Source organism: Somniosus microcephalus, chromosome 10 (assembly GCF_052327205.1).
Source record: "Somniosus microcephalus isolate GS21.2 chromosome 10, FLI_Smic_1.0, whole genome shotgun sequence".
Lineage (NCBI taxonomy): Eukaryota > Metazoa > Chordata > Chondrichthyes > Squaliformes > Somniosidae > Somniosus > Somniosus microcephalus.
The window spans coordinates 60955927-60971056 of NC_140996.1; the positions used below are offsets into that span (position 1 = coordinate 60955927).

Genomic DNA, 15130 nt, shown 5'->3' on the forward strand with positions numbered 1-15130 from the left:
GTACCCAGAGAGTGGCAGGAGGCCTTTGCTGCGCGAGTACAGAAGAGTGTGGAGGGAGGTGGCTCAGAGCATCTCCTCCAGGAGCATGGTGCCCAGGACCCAAACTCAATATCGCAAAAAGTTCAACGACCTCACTCGGGTCGTCGGGTGAGTGGCTTTTTTTCAATACCTCTCCATCCCCCCATCTCAACCTCACTCTATGGCCAGAGGGCCTTAAAGCTCCAATGCCTAACACTCATCCAACACCTATGGCCCTCTCATGAAACACACATGCACATTCCACACCTTGCATACAGTAAGTGCTATTCGCCTATGGGAGGCATATCAGGCAAGACCATGGCTGCATAGAGTAAGGGCTATTCACCTATGGGAGGCACATCAGGCAAGACCATGACTGCATAGAGTAAGGGCTATTCACCAATGGGAGGCACATCAGGCAAGATCATGGCTGAATATTTACTCAGACGCTATCCTTTTTCTTGCAGGCCAAGCTATCTCATAAAAGGAGTCAGCAGCAATGGACGGGTGGAGGGCAGCCTCAGCTGCAACCCCTCAGTGATCTTGAGGCTCACGTCCACAGGATTGTGGCAAGCCGGGTGATCGGTCCCATCGCCACTGGAGAGGCCGACCCCGTTCTGGACAGCAATGGTAAGGTCATCACCTTTTTGTCCTCTCTCCTTCCACTTGTCCCTCACAACACCAGCCTTTGACACTTTCAATCCAACTTACTAAATTGCTGCACTCATTCCTCCCTTACTGCCACCCTGTCCTCACGCTAAAGCCACACTTGTACCTCCCTGCTTTCAGATGGTGATTCACCAGCGGAGGAGACGGGCTCTCAAGCTGCCAGTGGGAGTGAAGCTGCAAGCGAGGAGGAAGAGGAAGCCGGATCATCAGCGCCACCCTCTCCCAAGGAAGCCCATGCCCACACTGGGAACATGCCTTCCCTGGAGGGGAGCAGGGAAAAGGGTCTGATGAGGGTGAAGCTCCAGGAACCAGCGGGCTGCAGCAATGCGATGGGGGTAGGGAAGCTCAGGGGCCTTTTCCCCGGAGAGAGAGTAGGCCAGTGAGTCCTGCTGCACTGGACACAGAGGAGGAGCGGCTCATCGCTGAAATGAACACCCAGGCGGTGGACATGCACACTGAATTCATGGGTGCAGTGGGACGGTTGCCTGAATGCATTAAATTACTGGCAAGGAGTGTGGAGCACTTTGCTGTAGCACAGGCAGATGCCACGGTAATGCTTAGTGCTGTAATTCAGTCACTGGCTGCCATGACCCCATCTGACTGCTCTCATGCAGACTCAGATTGAGGCCACGCAAGCACTGACTGCTGCCATCCTCGCTGGTTCGGACACATTTCCCCGGGGCTCTCACCGCGCCGCAGGAGGCCAGCAATCTGTGCTCCAGCAGATTGCTCCGGATCCTGAAGTGCTGCCCTGTGGGAGTGCCAGTGTGTCGGTCGAGCAGGGAGTTGCTGTCCTCTCTCAAGATGACAGCATTCCTGCTGCCACCCCTGTCACTTCTCCATTGCATTTGCCACCGCCTGTAGGACAGACTGCTGCCGCCCATGCAGAGTTGGTGCAGTCTGCAACTGGGCCCTCCAGGCCCAGAGCTGGTCGAGGCCGTCCTTCAAGGGCATCTGCAGTCTCAGGTTCCGACAATCAGCAGCCTTCCCCCAGCCTTGCTGCAGCCACTGGGGTCCCATTACAGAGGAGCAGTAGGGTGGGAAGTGCGCAAGGGAAGGAGAGCGCCCTCGAAGGGCAAAAAGTAGGTGTGACAAAATGTTGGTCAATTTTTTATTAAAGGCTGAAGTTCATGGTCAAATTTTTGTTTAGTGTTTTGGACATTATCTCCAGGTTGCGAGAACCAGTTATGTTAATGACTGTTTTTTTGTATTTCTTTCTATTAGTTTGTCATGAGGAAATGACACACACAGAGTTTGTAAAATAAATAAGTTTTTGTATTCAAAATATACATGTTTGGTCTTTGGAATCATTGCTGCATTGGGCGGCTTAGGGGTTGCGGGTTGGTTTCATTCATGCTGTTCTCAATGGCAGAAGCCATTTCCTCAGCAGGGGCCTAGAAGCGGCTTGCTATCAGACGTTGACAGACGGCCCTTCCAGTTTCAACATTGTGGGCCTCCCTCCCGCCTTGGTGCTGCTGATGATCATCCTCCTCCTCTTCCTCCTCCTCTGGTGGTGCTCCAAGGCCTGGTGGCAGTGGCTGGGTCCTGAGGATTGCCAGGTTATGCAGCATGCAGCACACAACTATGAAGAGGGAGACTTGCTCAGGTGAGTACTGCAGGGTTCCTCCTGAGTGGTCCAGACAGCGGAACCATTGCTTGAGCACGCCGATTGTGTGCTCAACGATGTTCCTGGTAGCGAGATGGCTCACATTGTACAGCAGCTCAGCAGGAGTATTGGGGGTAGGGAGCGGTGTCATCAGCCAGGTGCACAGTGGATATCCCTTGTCCCCGAGAAGCCAACCACTTGGGTGATGCGGTGCCTGGAAAAGTTCTGAGAGAGTAGTCTGGCGCAGGATGAATGCATCGTGGCTGCTGCCAGGATAGCGGGCATTGACAACGAGTATCAGCTGTCTGTGGTCACAGACCAACTGGACGTTTAAGGAGTGGAACCCCTTTTGGTTGCGGAAATCCTCTGCATTCTCATGCGGTGCACGCAATGCCACATGCGTGCAGTCAATGGCACCCTGCACCATGGCGAAGCCCGCTATCCTCGCAAAGCCCAATATGCGTTCATGCTGTTGGCCCAGGTCATGGGGAAAGAGATGTACTATCGTCTCCTTTTATAGAGGGCATTTGTGACCTGACGGATGCAGCAATGGACCGCAAACTGGGAGATATTGGCGATGTCCCCAGTAGCTGCTTGAAAGGAGCCAGTGGCATATAAGTTCAGAGCCACTGTGATCTTCACTGCCACCAACAGAGACGTCCTGGTCCTCAGTAGAGGCTGCAGGTCTGGCTGCAGCAGGTGGCAGGGCTCTGTGACCACCTCCTTGCTGAAGTGCAGCCTTCGCAAACACTGCTCCTCAGACAAATTAATATCGGAGAATTGTTGGTAAAATACCCTGGGAGGGTAAGGTTCTCCTGTACAGAGGCCTGTTGGCCCTCCTCCGTCTGGCCATGATTGCCACTCTCTCTCTGCGTCTCTGTGGCCTCTGATTCTGCTGGCGCAGGATGACGCCCCCAATCAGTGCAGCCCCCATAGTCTCTTGGCAATCAATCAAAGTAAGGAAGGTCAAAAAGCAAAGTACCTGCAAAGTGATGCTCAGTAGCCAAAACTACTTCACACAGCATTGACTCTATGCAGAAGTCTCTCCTTCTCTCTCTCAGAATCTCTCTCTCTGTCAGAACGAGTGGTGTAAAAATGTCTACCACAGAAAAAGCCAGGAAGAGGCTGCCTTTAAATAGCGCCACCCCAGCCACACAGCAACTGGGAAGCATTCCAGTCTACCTGTCGTTGCTTGCGCCAGGCGGAAAGGATGGGGGCGCCACTCAATATCCATTCTGGGGCGCTACAATGGCGTTGCACGCTCGAATGACGTCAAGATCTGCGTGTGCAAGAGATCAGGGTGGTATTGTTTAGCGCCACCACAATTTCACGAGAGGTGCAGATATCGCCATGCCCGGGCGCTAGTTGCTTTGCGTCCCATTAGCGCCCTCTTAAGGCAACTGAATTTTTCCCCCCATTGAGTCACAGGAGGTTCAAGCTTGTTCCACAAGCATTGTCTTTGTCTGAATGCTGCAAATGACAATCAATTTAATGTAATTATGAGAATTTAACAAAATTCCACATGAAAGAAAAATCTCAAAACTGTGGGATTCAGGGGACATCTTGGGTGTTATGTCAGGTGGGATACTAGAATCTGTCATTAGTACAGAGTGCCTGAGCATTTGGACAAATTTGAGCTGATCAGAGAGCTGTGCAAATTCACCAGAATAATATTGGGTTACTTTATTAAGACATGATTCATAAACTTGGCTTGTAATCTCTTGAGTCTCTAATTGAGGTATTTAAAATAATAAAAGGGTAGATACAGAAAAACTACTTCCTCTGGTGGAATCCAGAACAAGGGGACATAATCTTAAAATTAGAGCTAGGGAGTGAAATCAGGAAGCACGTCTTCACACAAAGGGTAATAGAAATCTGGAACTCTCTCCCCAAAAGACAGTGGATGCTGGGTCAATTGAAACTTTTAAGACTGAGTTGATAGATTTTTGTTAGGTAAAGGTATCAAGGGATATGGAGCAAAGGCAGGTAAATGGGGTTAAGGTACTGATCAGCAATGATCTAACTGAATGGCAGAACAGGCTCGAAGGCTGAATGGCCTACTCCTATTATGTTCATAGAGAAATAATTAATGGCAAAAACAGTGGTTTCTGGAAAGGGTTAGGGAGAAGGTATGCTTTAACTATCACCAAGCAAACAAGAGCGATGCAAATACATTTACACTGTAGGATATTCATTGTTGCAATACAACACCATGGGTAAATGCTACTGGAAGATACAAATGAATTACTCATTTCGCACTGCAGCTAAATTCTTACTAGGTTTATTTTAATATGAAATTGGTAATATAGACAGGAGCTCCAGAAACTAGGTTGCTCTTGGTGACTAATAAAAACTAAAGAGTACAACTAACCCAGCAGCGTGTCTCTTGTAGAGTAGTAATGAAGCCACACAAAATAATTGTATATGGTAACATTTGCAACTTGTGGCTGAGTTCTGTTAGGCCCCAGCAAGCCCAGCCAGTGCTGGGTAGCAATTACATAATCTGGGTGGATTGTAGTTTTGGCTTGATCCAATGCATCCAAGAACTGCTGTTGCTCCATTGGGGTCAATGAAAGAATATTTTTTCTAATCACTGGTGGTCTTCTCAGGTCACAGTTGAGGCCAGTCCACCCAAATTTGCACTCACCACAGTTGTAGCCCGCATAGTTTCCTATTTTAATGAACAGAAAAGTTTCACAAATTAGAGAATGATCACTTCATTAATAAAAATATTGCAATTTTTTTGTAATGTTATTACAGATATCATTCAACTGGGAGGATAAGGCGTTATGGGCACTACAGCTATCAACACCATCCCATCCATTTAATACAAGGCACTAAATTCATACGTTGTCTCTATTGCTCCCAAACCTTGATAACTCACTTCTGCTTGTCTAGCAGAATCAACCCTTAACTTACATTCTGCTGAAAATACCATTCTTAGTGAACATTGAAACAATGGTTTCTTTTCGTCTACTGATCACCCTGGTACTAATGTAAGCTCTTTGCTGTTCTGAATGTCCTCAAACGATTCATCAATGAAACTTCCTTTATCCCTGGTCGGCCCAGTAATTCAGCTAATCGCCTAGCCCTTTTCCTCACGTGCAATCCAAATTCTCACGCTATATTCTTTTCACATTGCTGGGCTCCTCTGATCACTATCTCATATTTGCCCCTTGGAAGAATATCTTGCAAAAAAAAAAACACTTTGTAAAACAATCCCACCATACATCAACCAAATTCTTTGCAGTTTTTCCATGGTCCAGCTGTTGCCTTTATTCTTCTGATCTTTCCATCTACATCAGTGAAGTAATTGGTGTTATTCTAGGTGGCATGGAAAGGTTCTCAGCAACACAGTTGGTACTGTATGTTGATTCAATCATGTCATCATCACAATGCACCTAGAAATGCAATCCATCTTTAGATCTACTTGTAACCTCTGTAAATCCACTATTATAGCTGCTAAATTAAAATTTATTGAACTGAATGAAACATTAACTCTGTTTCTCTATCTATAGATGCTGCTTGACCTGCTGAGTATTTCCAACATTTTTATGTTTTTATTTCAGATTTCCAGCATTTTGCTTTTGTGGAGCCAACTACTCATTTTGGCTCACTATTCGCCAGCTCTAATCTTGGTAAAGAAATTCCCTCCATTCCTTCATTCTGTTCAACCCTTAGGGCTAACAGATCTTCTGGTCCCTGGACTCTAATGAGGCTTCTGGTGTGATAGTTTCCCTTTCATTATGGTCAAAATGTGAGCCTCCAGACTTAGCCCTGAATGTACACCGCTGGTGCCCCTTTAAGAAGAATTTTGTGCCTGCAGACGGAGTTACATGCTAGTTTCCGAAGTCAGCTTATTTGCTTACACATTGGTACTGGCATTGGTGTAAAACATGTGTAAGCAGCTGAAGCACGTGGAAACTTCTGTGCAGCCTTTAAAAGCATAGTTCAGCCTCTCAGCAACAGATTGGGAACAACCACAGAAGGAACAATGCTTGGCTTTTTCACTTCACTCTTTAATAATTTCACTGCATGGAGCAATAACTTTATTATGCTTGTACAGAATCATGACAATGCAAGCACCATCTGTACCCAGAGGGTACCAGGCCAGGGCCCCATCCCTTTACAGATACAGACCTCCAAACTGAAGCCAGGGAGCACATATTCCTCAATGTGGATGACATTGCCAGGAATGTAACTCATGTTGTCTGGAGGAAGGTGGCACTAGCACTGAGCGCCAATTCACTCATCCCCAAGAATGCAGATTGGTGCCATAGAAAGTTCAATGACCTCACTAGGGCTTGCAAGGTGACACATTGGATGCGCGCTCCTTTTTTTCTTGCCCACCCTAGGCACAAACATACTCTTCACTGTCTTAAAGCAACACCTCTACAACTAACCCTTCATATTGCACTCTGGTTAAGAGTGGCTCTAACTCCGAATCCTGCACTATGGCTACATAGCTCCCCTAGCACCAAGAACTTTCTTGTATCACTCTCATACCCCAACATTGCTTATTTCATCTCTTGCATGCGACTTGACACATTCTTAACTGCCAGCCTTACCCTCATTTATTCATCTTTTTGCAGAAGGAATTGGCACATAATGCCCACCAAAGGCAGGCCACAGGAGGGCATCCTCACCTTCAAACCTCTCTCCTCCACCCAGCCCTCATCATGGGAGATGATGGAATTAGCAGGATCTTGCCAGCGCTATGTGCTGTCACATGGTAGAATGGATAGTGGATTGAGAGAATGTCTGTTTATTTGCAAGTAAGGAGAGGAAGGCTGGGCTGTGGTGTCCAAGGTAGACTGAGTTACACCGAGAAGACTTAACTCAGTCCTCCGATGCCTGTTGTAGCTGTCAGCAAGGACCTCTCTGAGTGTACAGCATTCTGATAGTCTGCTCCCTGTAGTTCAGGATCCACTAGAGCCCAGGACTCCTTCTCAGCCATGTCAAACTGTAGCACATCCTGAATGGCAAATTTGTGAAGGGTACTGCAGGCTATCACTATTCGGGAGACCTGATCTGGAGCATACTGCAGAGCACCTGCTGACCAATCTAAGCAGAAAAATGGTCTTCTGTATCACTAGTCTGGTAGCTGCATGTGCCTCATTTTACCGACCCTCTGCTTTTGTTCAGGATAGTCATAGTGGGGTCATCAGATGGGTCTGCAGGAGGTATGCCTTCGCACCTTCAGCCATCCGTTGATGTGCTTTTCTTCCCTGTAGAGGTCAGAGAGGGCCGCGTGGGGAGAATGAAGGAGTCACAGCAACTTCCTGCATATCAGGTGTTGAAGTGGATGATCCTCTGCATCACAAACTATCTGTGCATTCAGGGACTGGATGCCTTCCTGTTCACGTAGGTGAGAGGGTGTTCTGTGGGTGCCTTCAAATTGATGGGAGTGCCATAGAAGATAGGAGCAGGAGTATATTGATTTCTTTGTGGGTTCAATGACGAGACATTTATGAAAGAGAATGTCTTTTAATCTAAAGTTTGTTCAACTCTGGTTAACAGCCTTACAGGAGACACCATGCTAGAAATCCATCTAAAACGAAACTAAAACTCAACTGCTTGTCGCTGTCACATGCCCTCTGCTGGTCAGGCATAAGTAATCAATCAGGCAAACATGCTGGTAAGGCATCATAATCAAACAGGCAAATACTATCACTATTTGCTGATATCATTACATCTCCCTTTCTTAAAACAAAAGTATTTTACTTTTAACTAACAACATGTTTTCTTTGTATTAATCTGCATTTTAACTGTAACACTTAATGAACTTACATTATCATTATCAAGGTTTTTTAACCTTGCTTTGTGTGTTCACATGAAATATGTAAATACACTAGAACTTGAAGAAAGAATAAGATAACATTACTTCCTTCTATAACAATAGTCCTTAAATTTGCTCAATGAGTCTCTCAGGAGGCTTCACGTGTCTTGAGGATTTTCTGATTGATTGTCCTTGAATCGGAGTTGTTGCCTCAGATGATGATTTCTCAGCTGTGTGATCAGGTTGTTCAACAGTATCAGTCTCTTGACCTGCTGTGGCTGGTCCCATGAGAAGATCTCGACGATTTCTTCTCAGAACAGCACCCTCATCTGTCTGAATGGTGTATGATCTTGGTTGAACTTCACTCAGGACAGTTCCCTTCTGAGTCCATGTGTTTGTTTTGTCTTTGAACCTTACTTGGTCACCAGTGTGGAGTTCAGGTAGGTTTTGTGTTCCTCTGTCATAGTAGTACTTTTGCTTTTCTTTCTGTTGTTCTTTGAACTTCCTCACTTTCTCCCCCTCTTTTGTTTTCAGGAGGTTCTCCGGGATGGGTAGGTTTGACCTTAGCAGACGTCCCATAAGGAGTTGGGCTGGTGACATACCACACTCGAGCGGTGTTGTGCGGTATACAAGCATGCTCTGGTAGAAGTCAGTTCCACTGTCTTTTGCCTTGTACATCAGTCTTTTCACTGTCTGGACCAATTTTTCCACTAGTCCATTGGACTGTGGAAAGTGAGAACTTGACGTTGTGTGGACAAAGTCCCACTCTTTGGCAAAGTGTCGGAAACTTGCATTGTAAAACTGGGGTCCGTTGTCTGTGAAGACCTCGTTTGCCACGCCATGTCTGGAGAATATGGCTTTCATACATCTTATCACAGCATCTGCAGTGGTGGTGTACAGTCTACAAACCTCTGGATACAGGGAGTAATAGTCTGTGACTACAAGATAGTCCTTCCCTTGACATACGAATAGGTCAGCGCCTACCTTCTGGTAAGGTCTGTCGGGCACTGGGTGTGGCTTTAGTGGTTCTACCGGATTGCTTGCTCGATATTTCAGGCATATTGTGCAGTTTGACACCTCATTTGTCACATCTTGGTTGATTCGTGGCCAGTACATCACCTCTCGTGCTCTTTTCTTACACTTTGATTCCCAGATGTCCTCCATGGATCCTTTTTAGCATCTCTTTTCTCAGACTCTTTGGGATAACTATTTTACTTCCTTTGTAGATGATGTCTTCGACCACTGATAGTTCCGCCCTGCAGTTCCAGTACTCTGCCATTTCAGGTGAGCAGTCTTGCTTCATGTTGGGCCATCCATCCAAGATGCTTTTCCTCAGTCGTCTCATTGTTTCATCTTTGTTTGTCTCAGTCTTTATAAGCTCCATTTTTACATCTGCTATGGGCAGTGCACTTGTGATCATGTCCACGTAGGCGTTCACTTTTTCATCCATTTTGGTGTTTGCAGGCTCACTTGGGTCTACAGCTCTGGACAACGTGTCTGCTGTATACATCAGCTTACCCGGTGTGTACGCAACATTCATTGTATAGCGTTGCAGCCTGATCATCATTCTTTGTATTCTAAGCAGACAGCTATTTAGTGGCTTTTGGAACAATGCAATCAAGGGCTTATGGTCAGTCTCTACACTGATTGCTTGTCCTGACACAAACTGGTGAAATCTTTCACAGGCGTATGTGATGCTGAGCAGCTCCTTTTCTATTTGAGCATATCGCGTCTCCGCATCTGTCATTGAGCGCGATGCATATGCAATAGGTTGCCAGTAGTCATATTTTTGCAGAAGAACGGCACCGAGCCCACTCTGTGATGCATCTGATGATATCTTGATGGGTCTCGCTGGGTCATAAAACCTCAGAACTGGTTCCTCTGTGAGCAGTTTCTTTAGGTCGCTCCATGACTTCTCATGCTCATGATTCCATTCCCATTCTATGTTCTTTTCAGTTAGTCTTCTCAGTGGCGCCATCTTTTCTGAGAGGTTGGATATGAATTTACCCATGTAGTTGATCATTCCATTAAACCTCTGCACGTCCTTTTTGCATTGTGGCTTTGGCATATTCTCAATGGCGGACACCTTTCTGGGATCTGGTCTGATGCCCTCACCGCTAAGGATATCTCCCACGAATGTCAGTTCTGTCAACCCGAGCTGGTATTTCTCTCTATTCAGCTTCAGGTTTGTTTTCCTTGTTGCTTCCAGCACTTTTTTCAGTCTCTCGTCATGCTCAGTTCTCGTGGTTCCCCATACTATGATGTCATCCATTGATGTATCAACTCCCTCCAGATGCTCATAGATCATATGGATAGTTTTGTGATACACTTCAGGAGCTGAGGCAATGCCAAATGGTTTTGAAGAGCAAACGGAACTTTTCTGCATGGATGTATGACCGTTGGCATACTTTTATGAAAGAGAATGTCTTTTAATCTAAAGTTTGTTCAACTCTGGTTAACAGCCTTACAGGAGACACCATGCTAGAAATCCATCTAAAACGAAACTAAAACTCAACTGCTTGTCTCTGTCACATGCCCTCTGCTGGTCAGGCATAAGTAATCAATCAGGCAAACATGTTGGTAAGGCATCATAATCAAACAGGCAAATACCATCACTATTTGCTGATATCATTACAAGGAGTAGGCCATTCGGCCCCTTGAGCCTGCTCCGCCATTTAATGAGATCATGGCTGATCATCCAAATTCAGTGCCCTGTCCCTACTTTCTCCCCATATCCCTTGATCCCTTTAGCCTTAAGAAATATATCTAACTCCTTCTTGAATATAGAAACATAGAAGATAGGAGCAGGAGTAGGTTGTACCAAGGACAACGGAGAAGCCCACAACCCCATAGAACCATATGGTCCTTCCTTTCTGCAATCCCAATGCTTAAGAATGGGGCAGCTCTGCTGCAAAGAGCATCAGAGCCTCCTTACAACAGTTTGGTTATGTTGCACAGATCCCCCACAGCTGCCTGAAATGAGCCTGTGTCATAAAAATTGAGGAGAGTGGTGACCTTCATTGATATAGACAGCAGTACAAGCAGATAAGCTTGGCTTCAGGTCTTCATGCACCAGGTGACAGAGATGCCCTATTCAAATTTGGAGAAGTGAACCCTTCTGATGCTGAGCTCATCAGAGAGGTCCTCATATGGCCTGTTCCGTCAGTAAGTTTTTAGGGGACAGGACACATCATCCTCTTCCAATGCCTCTCCTCCGTGGTCCAGCTGAGTGGACTGCCCTTGCCTGGTTCCACTCTTATCTATCTAGTTGTAGCCGGAGAATCTCCTGCGTGGCTTCTCTTCCTGCTCCCACACCATTATGTCTGTAGTCCTGCAAAGATCTATCCTTGGCCCCCTCCTATTTCTCACCTACTAGCTGCCCCTTGGCAACATCACCTGATAACACAACTTCAGGTTCCACATGTATGCTGATGATACCCAGCTCTGCCTCACCACCACTTCTCTCGACCACTCACTGTCTCAGTGTTGTTAGGCTGCATGTCCGACATCCAGTCCTGGATGAGCCAAAATTTCCTCCAATTAAATATTGGGAAGACCAAAGCCATTGTCTTTGGCCCCCACCACAAACTCCGTTCCCTAACCACAGATTCCATCCCCCTCCCTGGCCACTGACGGAGGCTGAACTAGGATGTTTACAACATTGGCATCCTATTTGACTCTTGGCTGAGCTACTGACCCCATATCCTCTCCATCACAAAGACCACCGATTTCCATCTCTGTAACATCACCCATCTCCACTCCTACCTCAGCACATGTGCTGCTAAGATCCTCATCCATGGTTTTGTTACCTCCAAACTCGACTATTCCAATGCTCTACTGGCCATCCACCCATATTCCACACTCCATAAACTCAGTCATCTAAAACTCTGCTACCCATACCCTAACTCACACCAAGTCTTGTTTACCCATCACCCCTGTGCTCGCTGACCTACAATGGCTCCTAGTCCGCTAACACATCAGTTTTAAAATTCTCATCCTCATGCACAAATCCCTCCATGACTTCACTCCTTCTTATCTGTGTAACCTCCTCCAGCCCTCCAAGTACTCTGCATTCATCCAATTCTGGTCTCTTCTGCCTCCCCCACTTCCTTCACTCCACCAATGGCTGGTGTGCCTTCTGCTGTTTAAACCCTAAACTCTGGATTTCTCTTCCTAAACCTCACTGCCTCGCCACCCCCTCTTCTCCTTTAAGACCCCCCTTAAAACCTACCTCGTAACCCCGTCCGAATGACTCCCTCTTTAGCTCAGTCAATTTTTGTCTGATTAAACGCCTTGAGACATTTTACTACGTTAAAGGCACTATATAAATGCAAGTTGTTGTTGGTAATATCTAGCGAGCTGTATCATTCTGGAATTGTGCTGGACGCTCCCCTCCAACCTGTGCTGCGTTTCCTACTATATCCCTAAGAAAAGGTTTTCTCCCTTATCTTTCCAGTTACCATCCCATTGCCTTTGCATCAGAATTTTCTAAAGTTGGGGATGCTACTAACCCCTGAATGATCAAGTGAAAATAACATAAACCTGAAGATAACATAAACCTGAAGATAAAGGGATCATAGAACAGTACAGCCACTCGGCCCATCAAGTCTCTGCCGGCTCTTTCGAAGAGCAATCCAGTTAGTCCCCCTCCCCCACTCTTTCCCCAAATCCCTACAATTTTTTCTCCTTCAAGTATTTATCCAATTCCCTTTCGAAGGCTATTATTGAATCTGTTTCCACCACACGATCAGGCAGTGCATTCCAAATCCTAACCACTCATTGTGTAAAAAGGCTTTTTCCTCATGTCACCTCTGGTTCTTTCGCCAATCACCTTAAATCTGTGCCCTCTGGTTATCGACCCTTAAGCCAGCCACTGGAAACAGTTTCTCTTTATTTACACTAACTAAACCCTTGTGATTTTAAACAACTCTATCAAATCTCCGCTTAGTCTTCTCTGCTCTATGGATAACATCCCCAGCTTCTCCAGTCTATCCACGTAACAGTAATCCCTCATCCCTGGAACCATTCTAGTAAATCTCTTCTGTACCCTCTCCAAAGCCTTCATGTCCTTCCTAAAGTGTGGTGCCCAGAATTGGACAAAGTACTCCAGCTAGGGCCAAAACTATTTTTTTTATATAGGTTTAGCATAAATCCAGTCTTTTGAACGCTATGCCTCTATTTATAAAGTCCAGGATCTCATATGCTTTAATAACTGCTTTGTTAACCTATCCTGCCACCTTCAAAGATTTGTGCACAAACACTCTCAGGTCTCTCTCTTGCACTCCCTTTAAAATTGTACCATTTAGTTTGTATTGTCTATCCTCATTCTTCCTATCACTTCACACTTTTCTGCGTTGAATTTCATCTGCCATGTGTCCGCCCATTCCACCAGCCTGTCTATGTCCTCTGGAAGTATATTACTATCTTACTCACTCCTTACTAGACTTCCAAGTTTTGTGTCATCTGCAAATTTTGAAATTTTGCCCTGTCCCCGCAAGTCCAAGTTATTAATGTATATCAAAAACAGCAGTGGTCCTAGTACTGAACCTTGGTGAATTCCACTGTATACCACCCTCCAGTCTGAAAAACAGCCAGCCATTCACCACAACTCTTTTTTCTATCCTATAGCCAATTTTGTATCCATGCTGCTACTGCCCCTTTTATCCCATGGAGAAATAGGAGATGAGAGTAAAGAATAAGGGTAACATAAATGATCAGGGAACAGATACAGTTATAGCACATGAGTATACAATGAAGGTTTAAAATAAAGTGAGGGGAACAATTAATATTGACGTGTCTGATTTTAACAAGTACTGTACACCGGAAATAGTGTTCAGCTCAGAGATTCAAACACATTTTACAGCCGATAAATTACAGCAAATCAAATTGAAAGATGGAAAGTTAATAACAGAGTTAGAGCCATAACTTGTACATAAGCAGAAATGAGAAAGTCCCGTTACCGGTACACCTGCAGGTCCGATTAAAGAATTTCAGCGGCCACCTCTCCCGATCATCCACGTTTCGCAGGTTGTACGGTCCACTCCAGGGTTTCTCGTTGACTTGCACATCAGCACATTTCCCTCGATTGGCTTCAGTCCCGCAGAGCATCGCTGGATTGGAGCCCTGGGGTGGGCAGCATTGCTTGCAGAGCAGGGCAGAGACGGTGGTACATGCACGGGGAAATTGAGCAGCAGCCAGCTCGAAAACCCCGATCACCGTCCACAGCCACAGAGATGCACACATTCTCCCGAAACACTAGCAACTCACTTAAAGACTGTGAAAGAGTCACCCGTTACTGCCAGATCAACTTGTACGCTTCAATACAACTAAATCCCTACGGCATGTGCTTACGCATGGGTCGCTAATAAAGCCTCATTGAGGGGATAATTTAACTGAACGCATCTCATGATTTGCACATGACTTGTGGCCTTTAACCTTCACAATTTTTCACCAAGCAGAGACCTTATCACATTTCTGATAATCTTACATTGAAATTTTTAGATAGGTTTCATGTTCCATTGAAAACTTTCTAATTTGTTCAGAGGGTGTTGATAAGACTGGTAAAGCCACATTTATTGCCCATCCCTCGTTCTGAGAAAGTGGTGGAGGACCATCTTGAAGTGTTGGAGTCCTTGTAGTGATGTTCCAACATTGAGGCCCTGCCCCTGCCTCAGTCCAACGGCTGCAGAAACCCTCATCCATGCTTTTGTTACCTCCAGACTGGACTATTCCAATGTTCTCCTGGCTAGCCACCCAGCTTCCACCTGTAGTGTATGTACCCGTTTACCTTTAAGGGAACTATAGAATGTAACCGTTCGCCTTTAAGAGCACTACTTTAGGTGTGGCACTATTTGTTGGCTCATGTATACTGTAATACCGATAGTGACCACACCAGTATATAAGGGTTGTGATACGTTAACTAGGGCAGATTCGCCCGAACCTCTGAATAGTAAAGACCTGTTTTATTTGTTAATCTTGGAGTCTGTGTATTATTTGCAATACAACCCACAGACTTTACAATGGCGACGAGGCCGATCGTACCCTGCGGCAACAGTAGT

General features: G+C 45.8%; 1 protein-coding gene across 1 annotated transcript in view; it reads right to left on the reverse strand.

The window, feature by feature from the left end:
- Nucleotides 1-14446, reverse strand: part of dct (dopachrome tautomerase) — a 61704-nt gene extending 47258 nt beyond the window's left edge. The window contains exons 1-2 of the mRNA XM_085998562.1: nucleotides 14033-14446; nucleotides 4665-4964 (exon numbers count right to left, since the gene is read on the reverse strand). Of these exons, the coding sequence (XP_085854688.1) occupies nucleotides 4665-4964; nucleotides 14033-14315 (583 nt within the window). The 5' untranslated portion in view covers nucleotides 14316-14446. The remainder of the gene's footprint in view (nucleotides 1-4664; nucleotides 4965-14032) is intronic.
- Between the last annotated feature and the right edge of the window lie 684 nt (nucleotides 14447-15130).